General features: G+C 36.2%; 3 protein-coding genes across 4 annotated transcripts; 1 reads left to right on the top strand and 2 right to left on the bottom strand.

The window, feature by feature from the left end:
• Window positions 1-91: 91 nt before the first annotated feature.
• On the bottom strand, window positions 92-5,820 carry LOC106176574 (protein YIPF1). Of its 2 annotated transcripts, XM_013559034.2 has the most exons (9): window positions 5,664-5,820; window positions 5,174-5,201; window positions 4,656-4,777; window positions 4,119-4,284; window positions 3,803-3,916; window positions 3,348-3,502; window positions 3,043-3,162; window positions 1,455-1,517; window positions 92-1,279 (listed from the first exon to the last, which is right to left on the bottom strand). In XM_013559034.2, the coding sequence occupies exons 1-9, from the start codon at window positions 5,700-5,702 to the stop codon at window positions 1,112-1,114; spliced, it is 975 nt and encodes a 324-aa protein (XP_013414488.1). In that variant the 5' UTR covers window positions 5,703-5,820; the 3' UTR covers window positions 92-1,111. The 2 variants fall into 2 exon arrangements, with proteins under 2 accessions (XP_013414488.1, XP_086851788.1); XM_086995662.1 differs by lacking the exon at window positions 1,455-1,517.
• A 34-nt stretch (window positions 5,821-5,854) lies between these two features.
• On the top strand, window positions 5,855-8,007 carry LOC106176576 (mitochondrial import inner membrane translocase subunit Tim29). The gene is made up of 2 exons (XM_013559037.2): window positions 5,855-5,985; window positions 7,116-8,007. Exons 1-2 carry the CDS (start codon window positions 5,940-5,942, stop codon window positions 7,592-7,594), a joined length of 525 nt encoding a protein of 174 aa, XP_013414491.2. The 5' UTR covers window positions 5,855-5,939; the 3' UTR covers window positions 7,595-8,007.
• Window positions 7,116-10,818, bottom strand: LOC106174016 (uncharacterized). Its single transcript, XM_086995320.1, has 2 exons — window positions 10,563-10,818; window positions 7,116-9,459 (listed from the first exon to the last, which is right to left on the bottom strand). The coding sequence occupies exon 2, from the start codon at window positions 9,374-9,376 to the stop codon at window positions 8,216-8,218; it is 1,161 nt and encodes a 386-aa protein (XP_086851446.1). The 5' UTR covers window positions 9,377-9,459; window positions 10,563-10,818; the 3' UTR covers window positions 7,116-8,215.
• Between the last annotated feature and the right edge of the window lie 858 nt (window positions 10,819-11,676).

The raw sequence follows: 11,676 nt of genomic DNA, 5'->3' as shown, positions 1-11,676 counted from the left end.
CATAATTGTGTTCTTTCCATCACTTGGATTAGAATCTGTAGACCAATTTAATCCCTAGCTTTTCTTTAAAATAATGACATATTTCAAAGAATTTCACAAATGATTTTATTTTTATCCTCCCTTATTTCTGAAAAGTAACAGTAGAATTTAAAAAACCCTAAATCTGGATTATCTTGTAGTCTATCTTTTGACAACATAAATACACAAATGCATTTAAATGCCATTAAAATCTTTCATGCACATGCACGGACTTGACAATATATTGTGGAAATGTATAATAAACATGTTTTAGTTATTTTCTAACTTAAAGATCTAGATGAAAAATTTTGCGACAGGAAGAATGCAATATTTTCAGGTAACAAGTGTTTCAAAGTTTCAAAAGAGTTCTATGGTCCATGCCTGCATGGGTCACATCAAATTATTCTCATTATTATCACTTTGTTTAATTCCATCTAATATTCCCATCTCAGATCCTCTGCTTCTCATACTTATATCAGGGGCACTTGTAAATAAACTTATATTCATTTAATTCAAGCAGTACAAAGGGAAACCTATTTCCACACTTCCACAAAACAACAAAAATATCCATATTATGTCTCATAGATTTATATTTGAGATAGATAAAGCACCTATACCCATTCCCTGTGACAACTCTACAGCAAGAAATAACCTATAAATATTAGTGAGAGACCAGACTGTCTGGATTCCATAACTTAGAATAACTTACACATGCTATGGAAGTACCATGAAAACATTTACCAAATGGGGAATGCACAAAAAAACCTGGTGTAGCTGCCTGTCTACAAGTGAAGAAAACACCGTTTACAATCTTGAGAGATATAACTATTCCACCAGGGAAAACAACAGAAAATGCCAGTTCAGTTTGTACAAGCACATTAAAATCCAAGTAGACGTAAACACCCTCTCATCAAGGAGAGAAAAGAACTGTCCATTCAAGCATAATGAACATTTCGTCTGAGAAGAAATAGCTTGTTCTTATGCATATTGTAGAGGTCTGACTTAATGAAAAGTTCTGATTATACTTGATTATACCACTGATTATACCACTACTATTAAAGGTAATTGGTCTGAAAGGTTATGAAAAATCAGATCACGTTTTTGAAGAGTTCATGAGTTGCTTTGCAGCTGTTGTTAGAACTTGTGTCACTTTGGTTTGAGCTTCAGGGTTAGCTTGTAAATTAACCATAGATGTCACTGCTGCTGGTGTTGTCACATTTGATGATGAACCGGACTCACTTGCAAACCGGAAGAAATAAAGCTGGAATAAACAATATATGTATTACTCATCACAATTTAAATGTCAAAAGCTGTTTCATCTTTATTATAATATTAGACTTCAACCTTCTACAGTTAAAGATATGTTGGAACAGTAATTGGCAACATTAAAGATTGACCATGTACATGTAGTTCCCTGTCACTGAATGGCCACTCACCATAAATCCTACAGCTAACAAGCCATGCAGGAGAAATATGACAAGTAGAGTACCAAGAGCAACCTGAAAACATATACTGACACTACAGAAAGTATGCCAAAAAATATAACATAATGCATTTTATCTGTCTGTAATAATTTGGGCAACTCTTCAAAAAAAAAAAAAGTGAACCCATTAAATATTGTTAATACACTGAATAACTACCAACAATCAGTTTAAAAAAAATGTTCAAGCATATTTGTCATTACATTGATCAAGAACCCAATCATACAAAGGAAATATATTCAATATATTTTTAAAGTAAATCTTCACATCTATCTTCCATCAATGACCCAATATTAACCCCAAATGTGCAAGTTAAATGTCTTTACAAATAAAATAATTGATATGCAAATCAAAAAGAAAACAGGTAAAAGGTAAATGTTTGTTTTAGCTTTCAACATAAAGGGAGTTTTGTAATTAAAAACAAATGAGCTGCAGCGTTTATTGAGGAAAATATATCAATTGGATTATACCTACAAAAAATCTTGGTGGAAGATCACAAGCCATCCCCATTAATGGCAAGATATGGCATAATTGACCAAGCAAATTAATTTACAAATCAAATTTAAAGGGACAAGGATTGGGAAGTGGAAATCATTACAAAACCTCAAAAAAAAAAAAAAATCTCACATATTTCCCCCCCAAATAAAAAAATTACCCACAATTTACCCACACCTCTTTTTCTTTCTAACACAGGCATGTCATTTGAGAGTTTCAAAATAAGAAAATAAAGTTTGATTTTGTTCAGTCAGCAAACAAACAACTAAACTATAGGAAAGGAAGCAAATTTATTGGTGCAAGATTTTTCATGAAAGAGCTTTTGATTGCAAAATTAACTCTCTGAACATAATGCTCAATGTTAACTTCACCTAATCCATTCATACACCAAAACATTTTTCAAAATCATTTAAACTTTAGATCTTTTTTTTTTTTTAAATTTTGGTAGTCCCCACTGAAACATTATTTTCTCTCAACATTATAATTACTGTGGCATGCTCTATAATTTTGTTTCCTTAATTTCAATAACAATAAAATACTTAAAACATGGCATATTTTAGTTATGTTGGTCATTAATCAGAAAGCCCTTTATTTTGATAACTAAAAATCTCTACCTTAAGCTATTAAAAAAGCAGAGATTTTAATCTTAATAAAATTGTGAATGAGGGTAGGGACGAAGGAGCCTGAATAAAGTGCCTTTTCAAAACACCAAAAACAAAGGAAAATCTCTTACGGGGTCAAAGATCACAGACTTGAAAATAAAAATAAATTCAAATTATTGTATTATATTGCATGTAATATCAATGACCTCATAGTAAGTACAAAATGAGTCTCTAAAAAGGCTGAAAAATGGTTTGTGTGCGGTACTTTAGAATAGACTGATGAGGAAATGACACAATATGCAACCCACCCCTTTAAATGCTAATGTTGTTAAAATTCCATTCTTTGAACAACAAATAAATAATTACTCAGATTATTTAAAATCAACAAAACAGCAACACTATTGTACACACTGTTAACAAATCAAGACAGAGTCTTGTCAACTTACTTTTTTATCATCTTCCTTCACCGCTGGCCAAAACACAATTACAAGGACTGTCCCAGATAGCACCATGGATAGAATCACCAATAAATATTGAAGCCAACTGATATTAATCACCCACAGGATCTGAAATCAATTCAAAAACTTTATCTAGGTACACTGTAGGAAAGGTAACAAAATGGAATCTGCATATATATATGAAGTCAGCACTAAATGAATAATATTTAAGGAGGGGAATCACCAAAATCGTGCCACAACAATATATAAATAAAAATTTGCCAGAATTTCATCAGTTGTAAGTCAATACTTACTGACACTGGGACATATATGGCCAGAGAATACCCATATACACAGAGTATCTCTAAGAAGCTATATCCAGCTGAGCTACGCCTCCACCACAAGAACCCCCACAGCGCTAAGGGGACCAGGAGCCAATAGCTGAAGATTGCTGTAGCTGAGAATGTCACTGAAAGCAAATATATCAGAAATGAAATGATTCATCAAATAACAAATTAAAGTCTTTTTGTGAATACTGGTTGCCTTGTAAGTTGTGTTCTGCCCAAGGAGTTTCATTGAAATCTTGCTGCTACAACACCAAACAAACTTAATCTATTAATAATTTCAATTAATTGAAAAATACAAAGCATACCAAGCAAGCACTGTTAAAAAGAAAACATAGTAATTTTTTGCCATAACTGTCAAACTATAAATACACACAGCAAACATGCAAAAGCTAAACAATATTAAGATTCTGTTAATTTCTCACCTTTGTGAAAATCATATTTCCATTCGTAATCTCTCCCTTCTGTGTGAAAATAGTTTGCCAGGTTTCCAGTGATTGCTGTGGTGAAAATTAATGTTGCACATATCCAAAAGGGACCTGGAATATTGGGGAAAAATGCTGTCAGGAAATCAAATGGTGCTCTCTCTACAGTTTTAATGTGATGTAATTTTGCATGCACATTTTAGTTACACTCAACAAGTCTTAGTCTCTCCAGTATGTCTATGTTACCCTTGGTTTTTACTTTTTAAAATCAATTTTGAATTACAGATAGAAAATTTTGAGAATTCAAAAATCATACCATACAAGTCTGGGTTTGGTCTAATATAGGACTGGAGATAGTTAGATTTAGGCCTGGGCACCACAGAGTTCAGAATCCTGATTACTACTTGAATGGTGTCAACATCAAACAGGGTCTGGTAGTACTCAAATGTCCAAAACGATGGTTGTTTTTTGTCTGTCAACAGCTGGTAAGGAGAGAAAAAAAATTTATGATTTTATCAAATACAAAAAAAAAATGTCTTCCATACTGATATAAATGTATTTATATCAAGGGGGAAAATTTAGCTTCAGATTCTTCAAGACTATTTTGTCAACTGGTCCAAACTAATTATTTTGGATTATTCAATTACATTATCTTATAATTTCCATTAGTCGATTGCAAAATGCATGAAACACTGCATCAAACATTGATGGTCAGGGTTTACTAAAGTGGTGTAGCAGAATCCATGTTAATGCATTGAGTTCAAATATACACATATTTCTTCAGCTATATGATTTAATACACTCTTATTAAATTAATAGAATATAGTCCTGAATTCAAATGTCCACACATCACCTGTGGTTTGCCCTCCACTTCATCCTCAGAATCATCAGCTGCTGCAGGGAAAGTGGTAAATGTGTGTGTCTGACCATCTTCATCACGTGGACCCTTTTCAGAACCATGAATATGGGGAATATCTGGGAAAAAGCAATAGATGTTGTTTCCATCAAATTGTTTGTGAGCTTTGCTGGACTTTTTAAATCATAACATTGTTTTTCAAAGGAATTATATAAAAAGCTACTACCAGCATATACCAATATGTACACAAGTTGGATTTTCATAATATGCCTTACTGAACATCTGCTATCTATATACAGATACATGTTTAAGTCCGTTCTTAAATCATCATGAAGTAAAAGTAACAATGAAGGCTTTTTTGGGGGCGCCTTTAAATGAAACATGAGCCCCCATTCCCCAAACATCAACTCAGTTTATGACATACATGTAGTGGAAACTCTTGTTACTGAAGAAAAAGCATTTCGATTAAGAGTATTTCAAACTCATCAAAAATCTAATTTAATTGATTCAGATACCTTGAAACTCTAACTGATCAGCTGGATCCTGCAATGAATAAAAAAAAGTTTTAGTTTGTATACAACATCTTGCAAATGGATTCATGTAGAGTCAGTGTAGCGTCAGTAGAGTTGCAATGTAATACTGGTATAACCTATTGATATTGCACTGTTAACTACCAGCTTGATACTTGATGGATGTAAAAACCATGTAAGACAACCTTTGTTTTATCCCACTACAAGATAAACATAACGTAAAACTTCAATAATAATAAGGTCGTAAGTGGTAACCGGCCAAGTAAACCATAACTTAAAGTAACCATCACTTCACCAATGGTAAGTGAACAATGTATAAATATAGCTATATTATTATCACAGATGAATAATTCATGCAACACTAAATGTACATCACACTCGTCTGCTTGTAGTTCACGATACTCAAAGAGAAAAATTACAGTCCTGATACATCACAAAGACCACACGAAACAGCAGAAACTGTTGTATTAAATACCTGATCAATATCAAGTAACGTGGAATCTTTTCCTGCCATTCTGTTGTATGACACCTTCTAATGTGAAATTTGTGCCAAATTTGTGTTGGCACTTATTATAGTGCCGCAGCAAATTATTTTCCGGTTAAAATCTTACACTAAAAGGTCATTAAAAGCTCTGGTAAAATTGTATTATTTATATATTTATTTTTTACTTCTATACAAGAGTATTTTAGAAATCAAAGGTAGAGAATTATTTTGTTTCAAATTCAGCTCCGCAGCTACCATAATCAAAGCATGGCGAAGGCAGGTGGACGTCTGAAACGTTTCGGCAGTTACGTTGGTAAATATCAAAGTTATAAAAAATGACAATAACTTGTAGTAATAATAATTACATGTCGACTCAACTACCCTTTTCGGCGATCTAAAACATGACATTGAGTCGTCAGTGGATTCTGCTGTAGTGCTGTAAATTTTTCGAATCTGAATGATCTCAGCTCACTTGTGCTTCCCTTGCAAGAGAGATTTTCATAATTTGGTATGCAAACTGATTCAGTCAAAGCTGTTCATGACATAACAATCAGGTTTTGTATTAAGGAATTCTCTGTTGCAGGAGGTTGGAATGGAAAGTAAGAGGAACTGAGGTCATTCAGATTGGAAAACCCCATGTGATACGCACCCTTCATGAACTCAATGAACATCCAAGCAGCTGAAACTTAAGCAAAATGTTAGGCCCAGGGCTGGCAGTGTGTGCAGGCTTGTGTGCTGCCTTGGCATCTGTGAGTGCAAAGCTGGCAATGACAGGGGAGGTGGCCCTGAGCTATTGTATACTGGGGCTTGACACATATGGTGTTATCGCCAGCCAGGAGATCTGCAACACTGTGATATACTACCTCAGGGCATCATTCTTTGCAATGATATTCCTCTGGAATGCACTGATGTGGACATTCTTTGTGAAGGCTTTACAAGGCTGCAGCAGCTCGTTGGAGGCAACAGTGACAAATACAGCTTCCAATTTTTTCTTCACGGCTGTATTGGGGAGAGTTCTGTTTGGAGAGACATTATCCCTTGTTTGGTGTCTGGGTGCTTCTTTGATAGTGTTGGGTCTTTTGCTGATACATAAAGGAAACTCTACGGAAAAGATGGCTAAGAAGACAGAGTGATTTTTTTGTAGGATCAATTCATTATGTATGCATACATGAAATAACTTAGTAATTATTTGAACTACTGGTATCATCTCTTTCTAATTCAGTTGCTTCTTAGGGCATTTTAATAAGCATGCTTTTGTTGAAAAGTCATGTTGCTGGGATTGAGTTGGAAATGTTTGTTCTGAAATTATTTGACTATTGCTGTTATTATTATGACATAACTTAATTGATTTTTACAAACTGCTGTCTTTGCAAACTATTCTTAGCAGGTTGTTGTCACAGTCCCCTTTATATTTGCTGATACATCTTTGTTCTTCAATTTCAGCTGACTACATAAAGCTAGTCTACACTGATTACACAAATGTTGCCAAACAAACTGTCAAGGATGCTGCAGACCATCCCTTCAGAGCCACATGGTACACAACACTAATAGGAGGCTTATTGTATTCATGGCACACCAATCCAGATGAACAAAGTTTTCGAATAAAACTAATTCAGAACACTAACGATTTACTCGCAGTTAGCCATCTTGTTCGGAACCCAAACAGTGATAGGCACATGCAGATGTTGGCACAGGCAGTAAACCATGATGAACTAAGGCGGCTGAACCTGGGTATATGCTCAGTGATGTATTTGAAGGATTATGGTTCGGATGTGGACCTGTATGCCGCCCACTGTAAGTCTGTCTCCTGGAGGTGGTGGCAGTTCAAGGATCAAATCGTGGATGTAGGAATGTGGAACTACTGGTTTAGACTGACCTCCATGATGTCAGAATATGATGTTAACCCAGAGGAGTGGAGTTGATGAAAGAGGACACTTATTTCTTTAGGAGAATTGATGTACATGTTGCAGTTTTTCAATTTGTTCCTATTTTACTAGCACATTTATGATTCTCTTTAATAAACTCCTTCAATTTAATTTTAAAATGCTACCCCAATATGTTTTTTGACTGTAGCTACAAGTATCGAGTCAGACTAATGTGACTGGCTTCTGGTGAAATTTGAAGACTGTATATTCATCATATTGAAGGTTGACTGACTTAGGCCCAAACTTTTCCAAAGGCCACACTTTCATATACAGGGCAGGTATACCATATGAAATATACCAATACCAGAACCGTTTAGTGATGTGCTGTATTTGAAGCTAAAGCATGGGTGTCTTTGTATGAACAGAGCATCGTTTCAAGTTTTTTTTAAATAAAAAGTAAGTTGATTGAAGAGCATTAGTAATTTTTCTTTATTAAAGGTCTTTAACATCAGAACTTAAGGGTGGTTCCTTATAACAAAATGTAAAGAAAGCGGACCGAGAGAAAATGGAACAAATGAACAGAATGGAAATTGAAGCACATGTTGGAATACATAGATAAGCGAAATATGAAGATTAAAACAAATGTAAGTTGCAAGTTCGCCCTAAATATTTCAATTTTCATTCTGAATGACGATCCTCAAAAAGACCAAAAGTGGTCAGTGCCGCGGCGTGGGCGTCAAAGTCGCCCCATTGTGAGCAGTCCACGTGTCTGGTGTAGGGACAGTCATGGTAGTTGATGACCAACTGCTGGCGAGCCTGACGTATTCTGTCAATGAGTGCCTTCGTGATCAGCGTAGAACTGGCATCAAGGTAATATAGTCTGGGAGAAGTGTTCCTAATCAGCAGGTGGTGAAGCCCGCTGTCGTCGAGTTTATAACACTGCTTCAGAATGAGTGTTTTTAAGGCGGGAAGTTCAATGAGAACGTTCTGAATGCATTGGTTTGTGAGACGAAAACATCGAGTGAGATTGAGATACTCTAGAGCCTTCAGTTCTCTATAAATGGTGAACATGCCCGCATCGCCGAAGTGCTGCCCGTCTGCTAGGTTCAAAGACTTCATCTTGTTTAGTCCCCTGCCGATTTTAGTGAGCCCCACGTCGGTGACGAAACACTGAGCCATGCTGAGAGTTTCCAGGTTTTTACAACACCCTGCGACCACTTCTAGGCAGTGGTCAGTGGCGTGGGTATGTCCAAGGTCTAATGAGACTAGGAATGGACAGAGCATGGCGTACTTGCAGACGTCCATGTCCAGTATAGGGGCATGTTCGCTGTAGTTGGAGAACCAGCAAATATTGAGGTATTTGACGTTGGCACAGTGTTCCGCTATGTATCCCACTTTATACGGATCCTGTCGCATTCCCAAGCACCTGGCCATTTCTAGCCGCTGCAAACTTGCTTTGTGTGCCGTAACGGCATCCAGGATTGCCCCACATGTTATTAGTCTGCATTCGTTAATGATAAGTGTACGCAGGTTTTTAACGGCGTCGGCTACTAGTCGTATTGCAGCGTCGGTGACCAGAGAGCAACCCGCTATATTAATATGACACAGTCTGCGGCACTTGGAGATGAGACAAGCCAAAAACTCGTCAGTAACAGACAAACAAAATGACGTGTCCAGGTGGGTGAGCATGTTGGACGACATTTCCATGACTTGAAGGAGTAGTTTAGGCGGTAAGTCATTATGGGCTTCCAATGTATCTCTGTACCACAGGCTGCGGTCCTTCATCAAATTAAACAACCGCCTACAAACACAGCGGACGGACAGAAAGGAGGAATCCATGGCAACAAAACGTAATATATGGAGTATGACGTCATCGGGTAGTTGAATGAGGGTGATTGGATCTTTGCCTTGATCTTGATCATCTAAAATATAGAAAAATGAATGACAAGATGTTTGCAAATTAATCAAAATAAAAAGCGCAAATTGATCAAAATAAAATGAGTTTTAAAATAGCATAAATCATGTGCAAAGGGATGAACTGCTGTCGCGAAAACAGATTTTAAACGAGTATTCGACCCTGTTTCCTGCTCAGTGGTAGCTTCAGTTCACTTGTTCAGTCCAAATACTTGCAGCGCATTTGCGTGGCCATTTTTTGATTTCATTCAAAAGTGAGTTTACTACCGCCGTAGCCAAATTGTTGAGAATTTAGATGTTTACAACGTATATCTATTAAGTTCATTCAATATTTAATGTTAATAATATTTTTATTACAAAAATATTGCCCACTTTGTATTTGATCAATTTTTCCGTCCATGATTTGGGCCCGTGAGGCGCACCCATATCACATACATTGTGAAAAAAGCACTCCCTTTTCGGAAAGTATACACCCACGGCCGTAAAAAGAGGTTGTAGCCTAACGAAAAAAATTCTCTTTGACTATAGAGTGCGCCAGTAGTCTGTTGCAAAATTATTGTTTCGCTCACACTTAAAATTTTGTTTACTATTTAAGAAGCCACTGATGTCATAGGGACGAAAAAATATTGGGTTAAGGGAAGGCCTGCCCTGGGGTCCGTGTTATCAGTAAAATAGTCCCTTGTCTATCTCACCTATGGCTTACAATATGATATCTAGACTTAAAGGAGCTAAACAAGACACTTAATAAATTCTTAATCGGACCAGAATTCGATTAAAGTCGATAAATTGTAAACTGATACAAGGGTAAGATGTTCATGGCAACTTGCCAACAGTGAGATACTGTAAACAGGTCAAGATCCTCCCAATTCACTAAACCTACAAGTTCACATCAGCAATAAGAAAATAGTTCATCTTAAAATACCGATAAGAAGTATGCCAAGGCTCACCTCTGAAAAAAGAAAGATTAATGCGACTTTAAACAACGGTTGCGGTACTGTCATGTGCTGTAATAAGGGGAAATCACAATTAATATAAATTTAAGTTACCGATCAAGTATATTGGGGGGAAACAGCCTTTGAGATTAATATCATGTTAACGAATAGAAAATAACCTGCAATTGTATAATCAGATTCTTTTACGTCGACCCTTGCACTGTCATTGACGGGAAATCTTAGTTCCTCTGTTTGAACAGACGCGTTTTTGGTTTGTTTAGCAACAGGTTGGGCGTCCGACGTAAAAGCAAGAGGTGCGTCCGTCTGTGCCACTTCATCTCTATGCTCGACGACAGCGCTGTTTGCGGTTACAGTGTACCGCTGCTGACGGCCTCGACCTAACAGTCTGCCCAGCCCGCGCCATGGCTGGAAAAGAAATGTCATTTGTCCAGTACTTAATGTTTTGCTATGTACCTGATTCTTATGATTTTATCATAAATTTTTATTAATGTTGTTCAGTCACGTTTGATTTTCAGACAATCAATATGCACAAGTTTTTAGAAAGAGAAATAATAAAAAGGCGTCTTAATCGTTAGTCAGCAATGTGTACGCAAATTTTACAAAATTACGCATTATTTCATTTTGAAGTGTTTTGAAAAAATGACTTTGATGAGATTATCATGATGATAATACCAAGGAAAATATTTAAAAAAAGAAGAAACCTATCATACCATTTCGTCGACCGCGGTTGTGATGACTGGTAGTTACGTCACAGAAGAAACACGTCATGTGAGACGGCAGGAAGGTTTAGCGCGTCACAACTTTGCGGCGTCTTTCTTTTGCAGTTTCCACGAGGGCTGTCAAAAAAGAACAAAAAAACTCATCCAAACTTTTAGACCAATATCGAAATCTATTTTTTATAAATACTACGTCTACTTTAATTAGATTAAACATTTCGCTGTCCTTTTACACAGCTTCAGTAGCGCAAGAAACATAGGGCCTAAATAGGGCCTACCTTACTAAATTGTTAATTTTTTGATCCCCCAATTGTAGAAGACAAACTACTGCCCTTAAAATCCTCCACGATAATTTAAAGGGATAATAACTCTTCGTTTTGGCCAAAAAATGAATTTTCCTGGAGTAAACAACAATTTTCCCATACATAGCCTACCAATGGTTAATTAATCCATTTTTACATTCAAAGTTAGTCCCTGTTTTTTTTTTTTTTCTAAAAAATTGACATATTATAAGAGATTATAACAGAGTATAGCCATCAATGGAGGTCACGTGGCC

The sequence above is a fragment of the Lingula anatina genome, chromosome 1 (assembly GCF_051362555.1).
Source record: "Lingula anatina isolate TDL-2025a chromosome 1, LinAna3.0, whole genome shotgun sequence".
NCBI classification, from domain to species: domain Eukaryota; kingdom Metazoa; phylum Brachiopoda; class Lingulata; order Lingulida; family Lingulidae; genus Lingula; species Lingula anatina.
The sequence above is the reverse complement of the archived record's forward strand: the minus strand, read 5'-3'. Positions and strand labels throughout refer to the sequence as shown.

What these genes read in the sequence shown, in the direction of transcription:
- LOC106176574 (XM_013559034.2), bottom strand. Translation starts at nt 5,702, where the DNA reads ATGGCAGGAAAAGATTCCACGTTACTTGATATTGATCAG. An exon ending in CGTTACTTGATATTGATCAG is followed by an intron (nt 5,202 to 5,663) that starts GTATTTAATACA and finishes TATTCATTGCAG; the next exon opens with GATCCAGCTGATCAGTTAGA. An exon ending in TGAAGGAAGATGATAAAAAA is followed by an intron (nt 1,518 to 3,042) that starts GTAAGTTGACAA and finishes ATATGTTTTCAG; the next exon opens with GTTGCTCTTGGTACTCTACT.
- LOC106176576 (XM_013559037.2), top strand. Translation starts at nt 5,940, where the DNA reads ATGGCGAAGGCAGGTGGACGTCTGAAACGTTTCGGCAGTTACGTTG. An exon ending in ACGTTTCGGCAGTTACGTTG is followed by an intron (nt 5,986 to 7,115) that starts GTAAATATCAAA and finishes CTTCAATTTCAG; the next exon opens with CTGACTACATAAAGCTAGTC.
- LOC106174016 (XM_086995320.1), bottom strand. Translation starts at nt 9,376, where the DNA reads ATGGATTCCTCCTTTCTGTCCGTCCGCTGTGTTTGTAGGCGGTTGTTT.